The sequence below is a fragment of the Lepisma saccharinum genome, chromosome 26 (assembly GCF_977018435.1).
Source record: "Lepisma saccharinum chromosome 26, izLepSacc3.1, whole genome shotgun sequence".
In the NCBI taxonomy this organism is placed as follows: domain Eukaryota; kingdom Metazoa; phylum Arthropoda; class Insecta; order Zygentoma; family Lepismatidae; genus Lepisma; species Lepisma saccharinum.
The window spans coordinates 20,940,976-20,955,866 of NC_139254.1; the positions used below are offsets into that span (position 1 = coordinate 20,940,976).

The 14,891-nt window shown below is 39.4% G+C and overlaps 1 protein-coding gene across 2 annotated transcripts in view; it reads right to left on the reverse strand.

The window, feature by feature from the left end:
* Positions 1-14,891, reverse strand: part of LOC145979468 (A disintegrin and metalloproteinase with thrombospondin motifs adt-1-like) — a 183,514-nt gene that overhangs the window by 36,273 nt on the left and 132,350 nt on the right. For both annotated transcript variants that reach the window (XM_083112382.1, XM_083112383.1), the window contains exon 10: positions 14,676-14,878. In XM_083112382.1, the coding sequence (XP_082968508.1) occupies positions 14,676-14,878 (203 nt within the window). The remainder of the gene's footprint in view (positions 1-14,675; positions 14,879-14,891) is intronic.

Genomic DNA, 14,891 nt, shown 5'->3' on the forward strand with positions numbered 1-14,891 from the left:
TGTTATAAGAGTTGTTCAAAGTGATGTCCACCTACATTCACACATTCCTGGCATCGTTTGATGAAATTTTGATACACACGCAAAAGTTCTTCTTCCGTAATTCTTCCAAGTTCTGCCCTTATATTGTCTTTTAGTTCGTCGATGCTATGAGGGTTATTTCGGTAGACTCTATTTTTTGAAGGTTCCCCACAAATAAAAGTCGCATACGGTAAGATCTGGCAAACGTGAAGGCCATAAACATCTAGAAATTATTCTGTCATCAAACACCTCCCTTATAGCATCCAAAGAATCAGCGGTGGTATGGGCTGTGGCCGAATCTTGTTGAAAATACCCATATTGTCTCTCATTATCTGATAACAACTGAAAAAACGGCACAAGGATTTGTGTGCGGTACCTCTCTGAATTTATTGCATCTTCAAAAAATATATGCCCTATTATTCTTTTTGCACTTACAGCACACCACACACCAATTTTTGCATCATGTAACTGAACTTCATGTATTATTCGTAGATTTTCAGTGCTCCAGTATCTATTGTTCTGTGAACAAACATGACACGCAAGTGAAACCATGCCTCATCCGAAAAAAATGTTAACTGTGGATCAACAATACCATCTACAATATTATAACGATCAAATCTTGCTAACTGCCAGGTAAATAGATTAATCACCATAATAAGCAATAAAAAGCATTGGATTGTGGCTGTTCACCGAGAGTTGCCCTGTGGAATATGGAGGACAAGCCGGTTTCCCGAGCGAAGAGGCCGATCCTCGGGTATAAAAAACCTAAAATTACAACTTTGGAACCAATGATCAGATTCGATTGAAATTTAAGACAGCCCAGTATCAGATTCGGATCGGCAAAATCCCAAAAGCACAAGTTGATAGGAGGTTATTTAACGGAGATATTAAAGGTTAAACAGAGAGAGTTGATAACAATAGGTACAGACTTCCCGACGCTCTCTTCGAAGTGACCGTGCAGGATACAATGGGTCCGGTGGAAGGGTAGCCTCCTTCCGAGGAGCCGCTGGAGAAAGGTCAAAGAACCCAAATTACACGGGCAAAGATAGAAGGGTAGGATGCCACGATTTGAGGACGAGTTAACAAGGCTTAGACAGAGAGGGTATCTTAACGAACATTTTGAATAACAGATAAATAGACAAGCTGAGAAGCGGAAGACACAGTTTTTCTTTGACAGTTTATCGTTGACAACCTCTCGGGAAACGCCCGCGTAAAAGTACCCGCTTCATGTGTTGGACCGATCCGTGTTGTGTATAGTTCACACGGGATTGTTTATCAACATGATGGAGTAGAGACAGCGAAAGACCCCACTGGGGGGGCGTTCGACCTCCCTTGAAGATGCTGAGATCCAACCTTACCACCCAGAAGCCATCTAATCCATTACGCCGCCAAGTATCTACATCTCCAGCACGATTACTTCAATCAGAGCCGACAAAGGTAAGCCGTGAGTGGAAAGTGAAAATGGATAAGCTTCGTTCGCCCCGTCATAACACCTAATGAACTCACGTAATTACGTATAAATTACCAAGTGACATTGCATAATTCTTGCACTATAGAAACTCTGTACGGTTTTAATTTTAGTAGCTTAGTGGCTGTATGTGCTGATGATTTTGACACGCCCATCTCCTGTGAAACATGGCGTAGAGGTTTGTTTGGAGAACGTTCTAACACTGCACCAATTTCATCGAATTTTGCTTCGGTTAGAATCCTTCGTTTTTGCTTAGGTGTTTTACAATTTAACGATCCAGTTTCTCGTAATTTAAGGACAAGATGTCTAACCGTATCTCTATGTGGAGGTGAAACGCCTGGGAATTTCTGTACAAATTGCCTACACACATCTCGACATGAGTCTGTTTTCACGTAAGTGTCATACATAAAAATTCTTTGTTCTACAAGGGTGGGGGGGGGGTTGATAAGTTCTCAGCCTGACCCCCTTCCGCACATTTCATGGAACAGAAGTCGCCGAAGGAAATCCATGGTTGCATGCTAGACACATTGGGTGTACATTGCCCTTCACACTCCACTGTGAAGAAATGGTGCTCAAACTTTAAGCGTGGTGATTTTTCCACAGAAGATGGTGAAAGGTGTGGGAGGCCAGTGTCAGTGTCAACTCTGGAAAAAGTGGTTGAGGTTCATGACCTGATTTTGAGTAACAAACGAATTTGTCTTCAGGCGATAGCTGAGACCTTGCACATATCCAAAGAACGTGTCTGGTCAATAATCCATGATCAGTTGGACATGCACAAGCTTTCCGCGAAATGGGTGCTTAAACGTTTGAACGCCGATGAGAAACGCAAACGTGTGGCATCTTCTCAGGTGATTTTGCGGTATTTTGCGAACTCTAAGGATGATTTTTTGAATCGGCTTGTTACCCAGAATGAAAGTTGGTTCCATTACTTTGATCCTAAGATCATTTTTTTGTTTCTTTGGAGGGGTTAGAGAAGTTGGAGCAACAAAGTGTCAAGTGTGTAGACCTTCGGGGAGAATACGTTGAATAGCCTGAAACTTTCGTGCCTGTAGCTTAACCCTTTCAGGTACATGGAACATATGTGTCCCATGTCTTATTTTATCCACATTTTTCATATGATAGGGGTTAAATGGATGTAGATATTATTATCGTTTCTTCCTAGATATATATTATTAGTTTCAAGTGTCTTTGTCGGCAACACGTATTATTTACACTGTTTTAGAAGCATTTAAATGTGGCAAGTATAGAGCCTTGCATTTTGGATTATGTTTCGTAAAATATCTTGCAATTGTTTTCTAATTCACAAATACAATTCTGGTATTTGTAATTATTAATGTTTGTACAACATATTTTGATGAGTTTCTGATTACCTGCAGTGCACCTGAAAGAACTACAGGCTCAGAAACTGATTGGGACATATATGTCCCTATGTACAGTCATGGAAAAAAGTTCTTCCCCATAAGGCTTTAATAGGAGCAAGTAATGCAGGAGGGTAGGCAACACATATTGCACCCTTCGATGATCGGGTGATTTTGCCTGTCTTAACACCGAGAAATGTGTTCCACGCGAAGGTCAACATGACAGGAAAGCAAAGAGGGTCACGTGACTATTGGTTACGTGGAGTATTGTGCTTCTCCACATCCCCAGTTCTTGATCCACATTGCAGAAAAAGTAGAGCTGCATGCAATATATGAAAATAGGTTGTTTTCAACTACACGCTTAATTATGATTTTCCCAATTGTAAATCTATCAGACGTGTCTTCCGATTTAGTCGGGACAGTCTTTTACTTTGAATTCCTGTTTGTCATAGGCGTAACTTGACGGGAGCAGAAAGGGCATTTGTAACCCCCCCCCAAAATCAGGTTTCTTAAAGCTGCTAAAACAGGAATTAAATACTATGATTTGACACGTCCAAAAAAAGTATTATATTGAAAGATTTTTCCCAAATACGTAGATAGAAATTTAATACTTTGAAAGTGTCTCAGATTTGTTTATTGTCACAACTTAGTGTGGCACAGGTCTACTACAAAAGTGGAATTTCGTAACAGAAATATGAACCCACTCCTTTTATTTCGTAGCCGATTTCATCTTGAAACTGAAATTAAGAATATTAGTTAATAATGTCATTGGTAAACAATAAAAAAATGTGTTAGACCCAATTCTTTAATACCTTATCATAATCTTTATAACAAGTTGAAATTTTGTTGTAAGTCCACTGTATGCAAAAAAAAAAAGGTAAAGTTCTCACCTGTGCATGGCGCTACGCCATGAAGGCGTATAGGGGGTGTGGGGGTAACGCCCCACACTTTCTTGATTCGTTCGTGAGTGGGGGTGATGTGATCAGCATCACGCCGCCCCACACTTTCTTGATTTGTTCGTGAGTGGGGGTGATGTGATCAGCATCACGCTGCCCCACACTTTCTTAATTCGTTCGTGAGTGGGGGTGATGTGATCAGCATCACGCCCCTGACCGCCTTTACCACCAGGGTTTCCCCCAGGTACCCATGTCATTCGACGCTGGGTGGGCTCTGGAGCCGCTTCCAACGTTAGAAAAGTTCCCGGGCTTGAACCTGCCGGGAATCGAACCCGGGACCTATAGAATGGTAGTCAGACGCGTTACCGACTGAGTCACCGGCACAGATAGACTAATCTGAAGTGCATACAGTTTAAAGTGGGATCCGAACCACTATGTGCAATCACCTGGTATCGTACCCCAGACCCCTTGATTACAAGGCCTTACCACTACGCCATCAGTGAGGCGCACACAATCTTTGTATTTTGACCTTTTTAAACCTATATGTATCATATAAGAGGTTGTTTAACATTGCTATGCCTCTATGGATTATATTTAGCCAGTATTCGAGCACATAGCGTCAGGTTTCATAGAATATAAGCTTCTCTTCCATGTTTATGGTTTCCTGTCTGCAGTAGAAAAACTGGCAGGTTCCCATAGCTTTTCTTTCAATAGTCTTCCAATGGTTGCATATCATATCACTCAAATTTGATTCATTCGTTTCGAACACAATCCCCGATGGCGCAGTGGGATCGTGGGCGCCTTGTAATTAAGGGATCCCGGGTTCGATACTGGGTGGAGGAACATAGTGGTTCGGATCCCCCTTTAAATTATAGGTCCATTCACGATTAGCCTAACAGGACATAAAGTGGACTTAAGACACCAAATCAAGCAACTAACACAATCCCGTTATTGTCCAGATTATCGAATCCAGAACCTTCGTCGCGAATAACATAAGCAGGAAGACAACGTGAAATAACCGAACAGAAACAGAACCTAAAACCTACATCGGATAGATTGGATTAAGTCGACGATACAGCATGGGTTCTGAAATGAAAAAGAATACGAAAGTTGAAGGACCTCTATACGCACCCACTTTTCCTCCACTCAATGGGGAAGATATCCTTCTAGCTGAGAAGCCTTTACGTAGGAGTGCCCTGAGTGAACTTCAAGGCCACGACGATAAAGTGCAATGACGGGACCAAAACATACGGCAGATAGCTGTGTTCCTCCTTATTTCGAACGCCATTGATAACTGGAACACGTGACCTCGTCTTTGGTAGAGCAGAAGCCTGCTTGCTTGCCACCACCCTTTAGTTCAGTGACCTTCGCCCGTAGTCAGCAAGAGTGAATGACTCACCATATACTTGTCTGTGATAGGGATGGCCAAACGGATCCGGATCCCCGGATCCGGGTCTGAAAGTTTCGGATCCGGATCCGAAAATCCGGATCCGAATCGGATCCGGAACTATCTCAATCCCATTATAATATTACCACACCTTAAAAGGTATTATGATCTTCGATTACAAAGAAATTTTTCATTAGGTAGACCTACAAGAATTTTTTTTAAGTGTTGTTCCTAAAATACTTTGGTACGCATCGGCTAACACACTCGTGCACAAAAATAATCTTACTTGTTTAACATAAAATGTCAGAAGTGATTTTGTAAATGCCATTGAATCGAATATGTATTCATTCGAATGTATTGGAAATGAAAACACACATAAATGTGAGACATTCCATTCCGGGATGAAACCTTTAACACATATAACAAGATAGAAATGTTATACAAAAATTATACAATTGTTCTACAGTTAGTTTTACAAATTAAAATAAAACATTATAATATATGCGTTACCCCCACACCCCCTATACGCCTTCATAGCGTGGTGCTAAGCACAGGGGAGCACTTTACCTTTTACCTTTACCTTTATTATAATATATGCAGTGTTATATAAAACAAAGTGTAAGACTAAGAAGGGAGGTTATCTTAGTGTCCCCCTCCGATTTCCACGAAACTTGGCAGGCGTATAGTCGGGCCCAAAGGAAGACATACGTGTTTTTTTGTTTCAGCTAAAAAACGGTCTTACAGGGCAAAACCCCCTCAAATGTCATGATGAGGACAAATTGAAGTGAGGATCTGACCCCAGTGTCCCCCTCCGATTTCCATGATACTTGGCAGGTGTGTGTATAAACGGGTTTCAGCTGGAAAACGGTTTTAGGGTTAAAACTCCCTCAAATGTCAAGATGAGGACAAATTGAAGTGAGGATCTGACCCCTGTGTCCCTCCGATTTCCATGAAACTTGGCAGGTGTATAGAGGGGCCCAAAGGAAGAAATACGTGTTTTTTTGTTTCAGCTAAAAACTGTTTTAGGGGGCAAAATCCCCTCAAATGTCAAGATGAGGACAAATTGAAGTGGGGATCTGACCCCTGTGTCCCCCTCCGATTTCCATGAAACGTGCCAGGTGTATAGAGGGGCCCAAAGGAAGAAATACGTGTTTTTTTTTTTGTTTCAGCTAAAAAACGGTCTTACAGGGCAAAACCCACTCAATTGACAAGATGAGGACAAATTGAAGTGGGGATCTGACCCCTGTGTCCCCCTCCGATTTCCATGAAACGTGCCCAACGTGTGTATAAACGGGCCCAAATGAAGAACTACATGTTTTTTTTTTTGTTTTGTTTCAGTTAAAAACTGTTTTAGGGAGCAAAATCCCCTCAAATGTCAAGATGAGGACAAATTGAAGTGGTAATCTGTCCCCTGTGTCCCCCTCCGATTTTCATGAAACTTCGCAGGTGTATAGAGGGGCCCAAAGGAAGAAATACGTGTTTTTTTGTTTCGGCTAAGAAACTGTTTTAGGGGGCAAAACCCGCCTCAAATGTCAAGATGAGGACAAATTGAAATGAAGATCTGACCCCTGTGTCCCCTTCCGATTCCCATGAAATTGGACAGGTGTATAGAGAGGCCCTATGCCCCCTGTTTCTTCCTATGCCATATTTACGTGGTTTCAGGGCCAGACCCCACTTCAATGTCTCTTCATCTTGACATTTGAGGAGGGGGGGCTCTATACACCTGCCAAGTTTCATGGAAATCGGAGGGGGAGACTTAGACCTCCCTTGTAAGTGTATTAATTAATTACAAATCGCGCACACACACACACCATATATATATATATGTGTATGTATATTATATATATATATGTGTATTAGCAGGTAACATTATGGTATAAGCACATTCTTACTTTCCAAAGAAGCGCATGTGGGATGGCAAAACGGATCCGGATCCGAAAATTCCGGATCCGGATCCAAAAGTACCGGATCTGGATCCCAAAGTTTTGGATCCGGATGCGAAAGTACCGGATCTGAAAATATTTTGGATCTGGATCCTTAGGATCCGGAACCAACCGGATCCGGATTTCGGATCTGCCAGGATCCGGATCTGGCCATCCCTAGTCTGTGAGGCTACACAAGAATAGATATTTCGTTAGTGGCTGTAAGTATTGTTTCATCTGCAGTTATATCAGTTACCATTTCAATAGTTTCCTTCCTAATGGTTACTTTAGTGATAAACATGTAAATTAGTTCTCGAGAGTGAACGTTTTATCAATTTGAACGGGGGATTTTTATACAGCCTGCATGTATTATTTTTTTCCTGAAACAAGAAGAAATTCGAAGACGCAAAAAGAGTTGTATAAGAGTAGTTAACAAAAGGAAAAAAGAAGAAGAAATCGAAAATGTAAATGCTGAAATAAATTATGGTAGAGATCGAGTGAATAACATTTTGTCATGGGGCCTCCTCGATGGCGTAGTGATAACGTCGTCGCCTTGTAATCAGTGGATCCCGGGTTTGATACACGGTGGATGCACATAGTGGTTAGTATCCCACTTTAAACTGAAGGTCGAGTCCAGATTAGCATATCTGTGCACCAAACCAAAACTAAGAAAGAAATTGTCACAGTGTAAGAAAATTTCATGTTCAACCACATACGAAACACAAGGGAATAATATATTGCAGTTTGGAGTTCACATCTGTACCATCTAACCAGCACAATTATGAATCGCAACATATCGTATCAGATCCATTTTTATTATACATGTATGATAATATAAGAGAAGTAGAGGAAAGAGAAAACCAAGCGAAACACGGACGCCTTCTCCAGAATTTCAAATCTCGTTACATAAGGTTCTGGGTTGGAGTCCTGAACAGGCATGACTTTCTTGTTCTTGCCCTTTTATCTGCTTCATTTCATCATAATTCATCGTTATGGTTTACCTGCAGGGGAAGAATACTGGCAATAATTGCCAATACAAAGCCAATGACAAACAGAACAACTCGATTACGGAGGTGCCAAGAAGAAACGAGACTCGACAGTTTCTCCGTCTCTCGGTTTGTCGAATTGAAAATTGCTCTCCCGTTCTCGGTCTCGATTAGTTAAATATAGAAATCGAAAATGTATGTGAATGAATATACATGTATTTTATATATTCCGGTTTTGTAGGAGATTTCGTGAGAGATGAAATAAGTACTCTTCCATCGTATTTATTTTTATAATTTTTATTCCCTGTTCGATGATCGCGACGATAAGGACGAGTGACCATTACATGAAATTGATGACGAAATAGTCAAACACCCCCGACAAGGACGGTACTCAAACCCGGGAACTTTGGCGACGATATCGAATGTCAATCACTTAATGAGCTTGACCACCGAGCCTGCTTAATGTTGTTTCTGTCAGGTAATTCGTAATAATATCCCACATTCACTATCATTTGCTTCATAATTTATCTTATTGTTGTGATTAACCTGAATTCAAAGAATTAGTTGAAAGGCAAAAATGCAAGATTGAATGTCTCTGATGTTACTTCGTGCCGAATAATATGACGTGGTATTATGATATGAATTTATTAATCATATAATATGCCTATTCATTCCATTGATTGATCCCAATTGAGCACACAAAATATGCTATAATGTCCACTCCATGGAGGAGTGGTTAGAACAGCGCGCTACGATGCCATGGGTCCCTGGTTAGAATCTTGACTTGGGCGTGGGTGTCCTTGGTAAGTGTCCCTTCATCAATTTCATCATAGCATCCATCACTCATCTTCATCGTCGCTATTTGCCAAAAGTGAAAGAATAGCAAATCTAAATAACAAACATCCAATCAAATCGAACATCTCTACCGATTTAATTCTATACGGTACCGAATTCCCACTTTAATACTGCATCTTAAGTCATTTTACAGCATCTCAATTGTTTTCCGATTCGAAAACATTTGGAATGTTGTTTTGTGCAGTTGATTGTGCATTGTTTCGTTGTTTGGATTGTTTAATTAACGTCGCATTAATTCGTTTTAGACCAATCATGACGGGGGAAGCAAGAGCACAAAGAAAGCGAAAAAGACAAGGAAGAGACCACGGCTTTCTTTAAAGATAGCATCCCGTGAATGCAACTCAAGTGACTGCAGAATATTATGAATAAAATTTATTTCGCTTTTTCCTTTTATTTCTGTTTCAGTTATTTTACTTCGCTTTTCTTCTACCACTCGCGTTACTCGTGTTGGTGAGGAAGAATTATAAACTCGTGAAATGGACGATGGTACAAAAAAATATATGCCTCTCCCACGGTTCGAAACTGTCAGTACAAAATATTGTCTTATTTTTAAAATTTACGGGCAAATATGGTTTGTCACATAGCAATTTTCGCTTATCTCTTTCTCAAGGGGCTCCATTGCCTCTCTGATGTCGTAGTGGTAACGTCTTCGCCATGTAATGAAAGGCTTCCGAATTCAATACCAAATAGAGAGGCATTTGGTTCGGATCCCATTTTAATCTGTAGGTCCAGTGCATGAACTGGACTTAAACAATTAACGTGTGGCATGTGGTCTGTGATGAGAACCATCATTTCAGCGAACCTCTTGACAATGACTCTAATATCACTTGAAAGAATAGTATTTCTTTACGAGTAGGTCTTGTCAAGAAACCAGTTCCTGAAATTTTCTTCTGGAGGCATCGTAGCACCCAGCTGTTTGTTGTGGCTGGGGCACGAGTCATGTGACTCATGCTATCAAAGCTCAATCCTTCCCGAGAACTCAGAATCACCAGGCAAACTTAAGCGAATATTTTGTTATTTGGGTTGCATAAACAACAGGCTTTAAGACGTTACGAAATTCTACGTCCCGTGGCCCAGGTATTTTTTTCTAAGACTGTACCACAAAGGTAACTTTCTGCATGTTTGTAGGTAATTCTACAAATTCGAGAAAAACAACATTTCTTTGTAAAAAAAAAAGTTTTGAATTGTATCTACATAAAATATAGATTGCGTATATGTGTGTGTGTAATAAAATGTTATATTCTTAACGTATTTTTTATTATATTGTCCCAGAAAGATGTCAAAGCAACGTGAATTTCTTGTTTCTGGTGAAGAAATCGTGCAAGTTTTGCAAGCTGAAGTCATTGACAATGAAGATAATCTCCTTCTAGATGAAGAGGATCAATTATTTTTAATAGACGACATTGATGCAGGAGAAACTAATGTCATCATAGACGATCCTGAACCTGCAGTTACTCGTTCAAGACAGGGATTGACAGTTTCGGACATCAAGCTGAATTCTATGGACCCTAATTCTGAAAGTCCTCATGGAGCTGTTCAAAACCCTGAGTCACATAGTGCTTTCAGTGTTCAATATTTTAAGTGGAATAGAAGTTACAAGCCAAGGAAATTTAGTATTAATGAAAATTTTGATTATGGGAAAGTTCTTGTTTTCACTGTAGTAAAAAGTGGTTGTGTCCCAAAACCAATTGAAATTTTCAATTCCGCTATGAATTTCAATGAGCTAATCAAATTGATAGTCGAGGAAACTTGCCGATATGCTCAGCAAAACGGGGTGGTTTTTGATATAAACAGTGCAGAAATGAAAGCCTTCTTAGGTATGAGTTTATAATGAGTTACCATGTTCTACCTACTATTAGAAGTTATTGGTCAACGGAACTTGATCTAAGTGTTCCTTACGTTTCACAAGCAATGCCTTTACATCGTTTTGAACAAATTAGGAAGTGTTTGCACTTCTCAAATAATGAGGCTCAACCAAACAGAAATAGTTCAATGCATGACCGGGCCTACAAAGTGAGACCAGTAATGGACAATCTAAATAAGAACTTCCAAGCCACTTTGAGTCCATTTAAAACCCAGGCAATAGACGAACACATGGTCAAATTCAAAGGACATAACATTATGAAACAGTACATAAAGAACAAACCTACAAAGTGGGGTTTCAAAATGAGGTGCAGGTGTGAATCAGAAACTGAATACCTGTATGAATTTGACCTATACACAGGGAAGAAAGGGGTCTTGCAGAAGTTGGTCTTGGAGAGAGTGTGATACTGCAGTTAACAAAATCCATTTGTGGTCTTGATTGTGAAATTTATATGGACAACTTTCTTAATTCGCCTGTTCTACAGTACATTCTAGCAGAAGAGAACATAAAAGCTTGTGATACTGTACGCACAAACAGAAAATACATGCCAAAAAACTTCCCAACGGACGAAGAAATGAAGAGAGGGGATATTTATGCAGTGAACACTAATGGTATGTCTTGCATCAAGTGGATGGACAATAGGTCAGTGTATCTTTTATCTAATTTCATATCACCGATCCCAATAATAAATGTAAAAAGACACATTCAAGGTAATTCTGAGAAAATAAATGTTCCTTGCCCTTTGATGGTCAGAAAGTACAATGAGTGTATGGGAGGTGTCGACCTTATGAATCAGAAAAAAGTTACTTATGAAATTGAATTAAGTAGTACCTCAGGTTATTTTTTGATTGATATTGGAATTAATAATTCTTACATAGTGTACAGCAAGCTTTTCAAAAGTGTGTGCACAGAATCAGGGAAGTCAATGACTTCACTAGAGTTTCGCCAAAGAATTGCTCGAGAGTTGATTGGACAGTATTCGAACAGAAAGAGATCATTTCCAATGACAGTAAGTACCAAAAAGAGGGTTGAGAGTGAATTTCCTCCTAAAACTCCAGAGCATTACATGACAAAAGTACAAAAAAGGAAACACTGTGTGAATTGTGCTAAAAGAAACTAGAAAATCGTACGAATAACATGTGCTCAATATGTAATGTATATGTATGTTGTGTGAGATCGCAACTCTTTCCAAGAATTTCATGCTTATATATACACAATGTTCATGAGTTTCCTAATAATTTGATATATAATATTGCATTCTGAAGTGAAAAATAATTTTGTATCAAGGTGTTGCTTAATTTCGCATATATTTTGTTATTTGTTACCTTTAACGTACATAGGGACAAATATGTCCCAACAATTATTTCATATTTAATATACATTTTTGTGAAAAATTTTAGTTTAATTGTCCAAATTACTCCAAAAGGTATACAAAAAGTAATACATATCATAAATATCAATTACAGTTTACTTGTGTACCTGAAAGGGTTAAGTCCTTCTGGGTCGGGCCAAAAACTTATGCCCCCCACCCCCCTCGTAACGTGAACCTTGCGACTGGCATTCCAATCGTCTCACTGACACAACATGCATACAGACTGCAAGAACACAAACAAGTAATGGCAAGTAACCAAGAATAACACTCTTGCGCACAGTACGAAATTAACACACTCTTGGTTTACATCTGCTCGCCACTATATTCACAGCTCTGTCTTCATCTAGTCGCAAAGGAACAAAAAAACTCGAGCTCGGAGATTTCGGATTGCAAGGAAGCTCACGAAAACCATTGACTTTTAACAGTTTCGTCTGCAGCGTAATCTTGATACAGTGTTTCATATTCGAAACCTCCAAAGGATCCCCATCGACACAAAACTCTTTCAAGGATATAAACTTAAGCAGGACGTTACTGGTCAAAACTATGATTAAAATGTTTTATTATCTGTGGCTCTTAACATCGTTTCTAAAGCGTATTTTTTTGTGTATATAAGGGCAGAACTTGGATGAATTACAGACAATAAATTATAACACAGGTTAGTGCTCGTTTTGCAATATTTATATAAATGTCTGGATATGTCCATAAAAATAAGCGGGTATTACAGGCCGCAAATGTCGGCATCTCCGTCAGTGCTGCCTGCCATGCTTCTCCCGATCTCTCGGCTGAAGATCGAAATGGACGCACTGTACATTTTTTGTTGGCTATGCTAGAGTCATGCCAGTAACTGGTGATGGGTTTAAGTCTGGAAATTGCAAGTTGAAATCTCATAGCTAGTCATTCGCTGATCGAGACACTACACAAGAATGTAGAGATTGTAACTTTATCAGTGTGGTATTTAAGAAATTTCCAGTGGGGTGGGAATTCTACTGACTGTGTAGGGACAGCATGAGATTATGACTTTATACCATATAACATTTCTCCCCATGGATAAAATTTATCAAGCAGAGGAGGGGGGGGGGACAAATACTACTCTGTCTTTAATGCAGGTCATCATTTCCCGAATTTAGACACTCCTGAAATGGGGTATTTTCCAATTCAGTCATGAGTTGAATTGCAATCTCAGATTTCTTATACTTAAAAAAAAGAAAATAATAATAAGTACATTGTTTTAACCCCTCAAGTCATGTGACATATATGTTCAATGACTAGCATAAACCTGCTGTTCAATGCCATCTAATGATTGGAGACATAAATTGTTTGAAACAGTTGACCATAAGGAGCGTGAACTTTACTGCCATCTACAGGGAAAGGGAAAAAAAATGTTCCTCAGTATTTTCCTAAGTTAAATATGAACAATGACTGGCTTGTTGAGACTGGTGACATCGAACTGAACAAAATCTTGTTAGGAAACAGTAACATTAGGAATTGTGATTTTGCTTCTGATAGTGCTAAAAGTGAACTAGATTGTGCAAGAGAAGAATGTAGCCATGTTGCAGATTTGGTTAAAGATGAAAATGAAGAAGGAATTTATTCAACAGGGGTGTCGTGGTGATCCCCTATGACAGTGACATGAGTCGTCAGATATTTTTAGAGGACAAAAGTTTGTTTTACTGAACTGTCAAGTGTTAAAAGGAACTTTGATAATGTTGTAGTTGCTGTCTTATTGTTACTTGATCAAGAAATGATAACAGTATTGTGGGGGAGACATTGTATGCAGAACAAATATACGAAGAAGTTGCCAATTTAACTGCTGCTTGGTATTTAGAGGGCAGGACATTTAAATCCTGGCTTGAGTTGACTGTAGTTGAATTCTTTCTTTGGTATAATGGTAAATGAAACAATATCCAGTTATTTTTAAAAGTCTACAAGATGAACACAAACGATGAAGTGAAGAATGAAATAGAATATGAGGTAGGAAAAGAAACTATGAACAAGAGATAAAAAGAGGAGTTAAAATTAAGTTAAGAAGATACGGGAAAGGAAAAGCAGAATGAACAACTAAAAGTGGTATAAGAATGTAAGAAAAAATGGAGGAAATAAACTACTGACAATGAAGGAATGCAAAACCCAAAGATCATGGCCATTTGTAGCCACCCATGAAGGTAATCTTCCCACTGAAGCTTTAATGGTACAAATAAGCAGCGTCAATTAAATTAACGAATCAATCATGCCAATAGTTCATATGAACGACATGAATTCATGGCCAAATGTCGATAGACACTTTATTCATTGTTATGTCATCTTGAGAGAACCAGAGGAATGTATCTCTATTTGGAGTCAAATTAACATCTATCTTCTTGTTAGTGGTTTAGTCACGTATCTCCAATTTAGTGACTTTTTTTTAGTCAGATTCATTCCTAAGAATACATTTGTTTTCTCTCCTGTGTCCATCTGGTCCTCACACAATGAGGCCCTCAACCTGCGTGGCATAGGAAACAAACTGAATTCAGATCTATTCATTAAGTTTAGCTTGCAACATTGTACTTTACCTGGGTTTATTACAGCGGCGGGTTGAGACCATTATTCCAGTGCTTCCTGAAGATAAACTTCCATCCGATCCGTAAAGACAGCCAGAAGCACATTCAGAAAACGGTGTCCATTCACTCCATGATCCATCCACTCTTTGGTTGGGAACGTACCCTGCCTGCAGGGCCGACAGTCCTCGAGTCACACATCTCCCACTCCGACACCACTGTGGTCAAAAG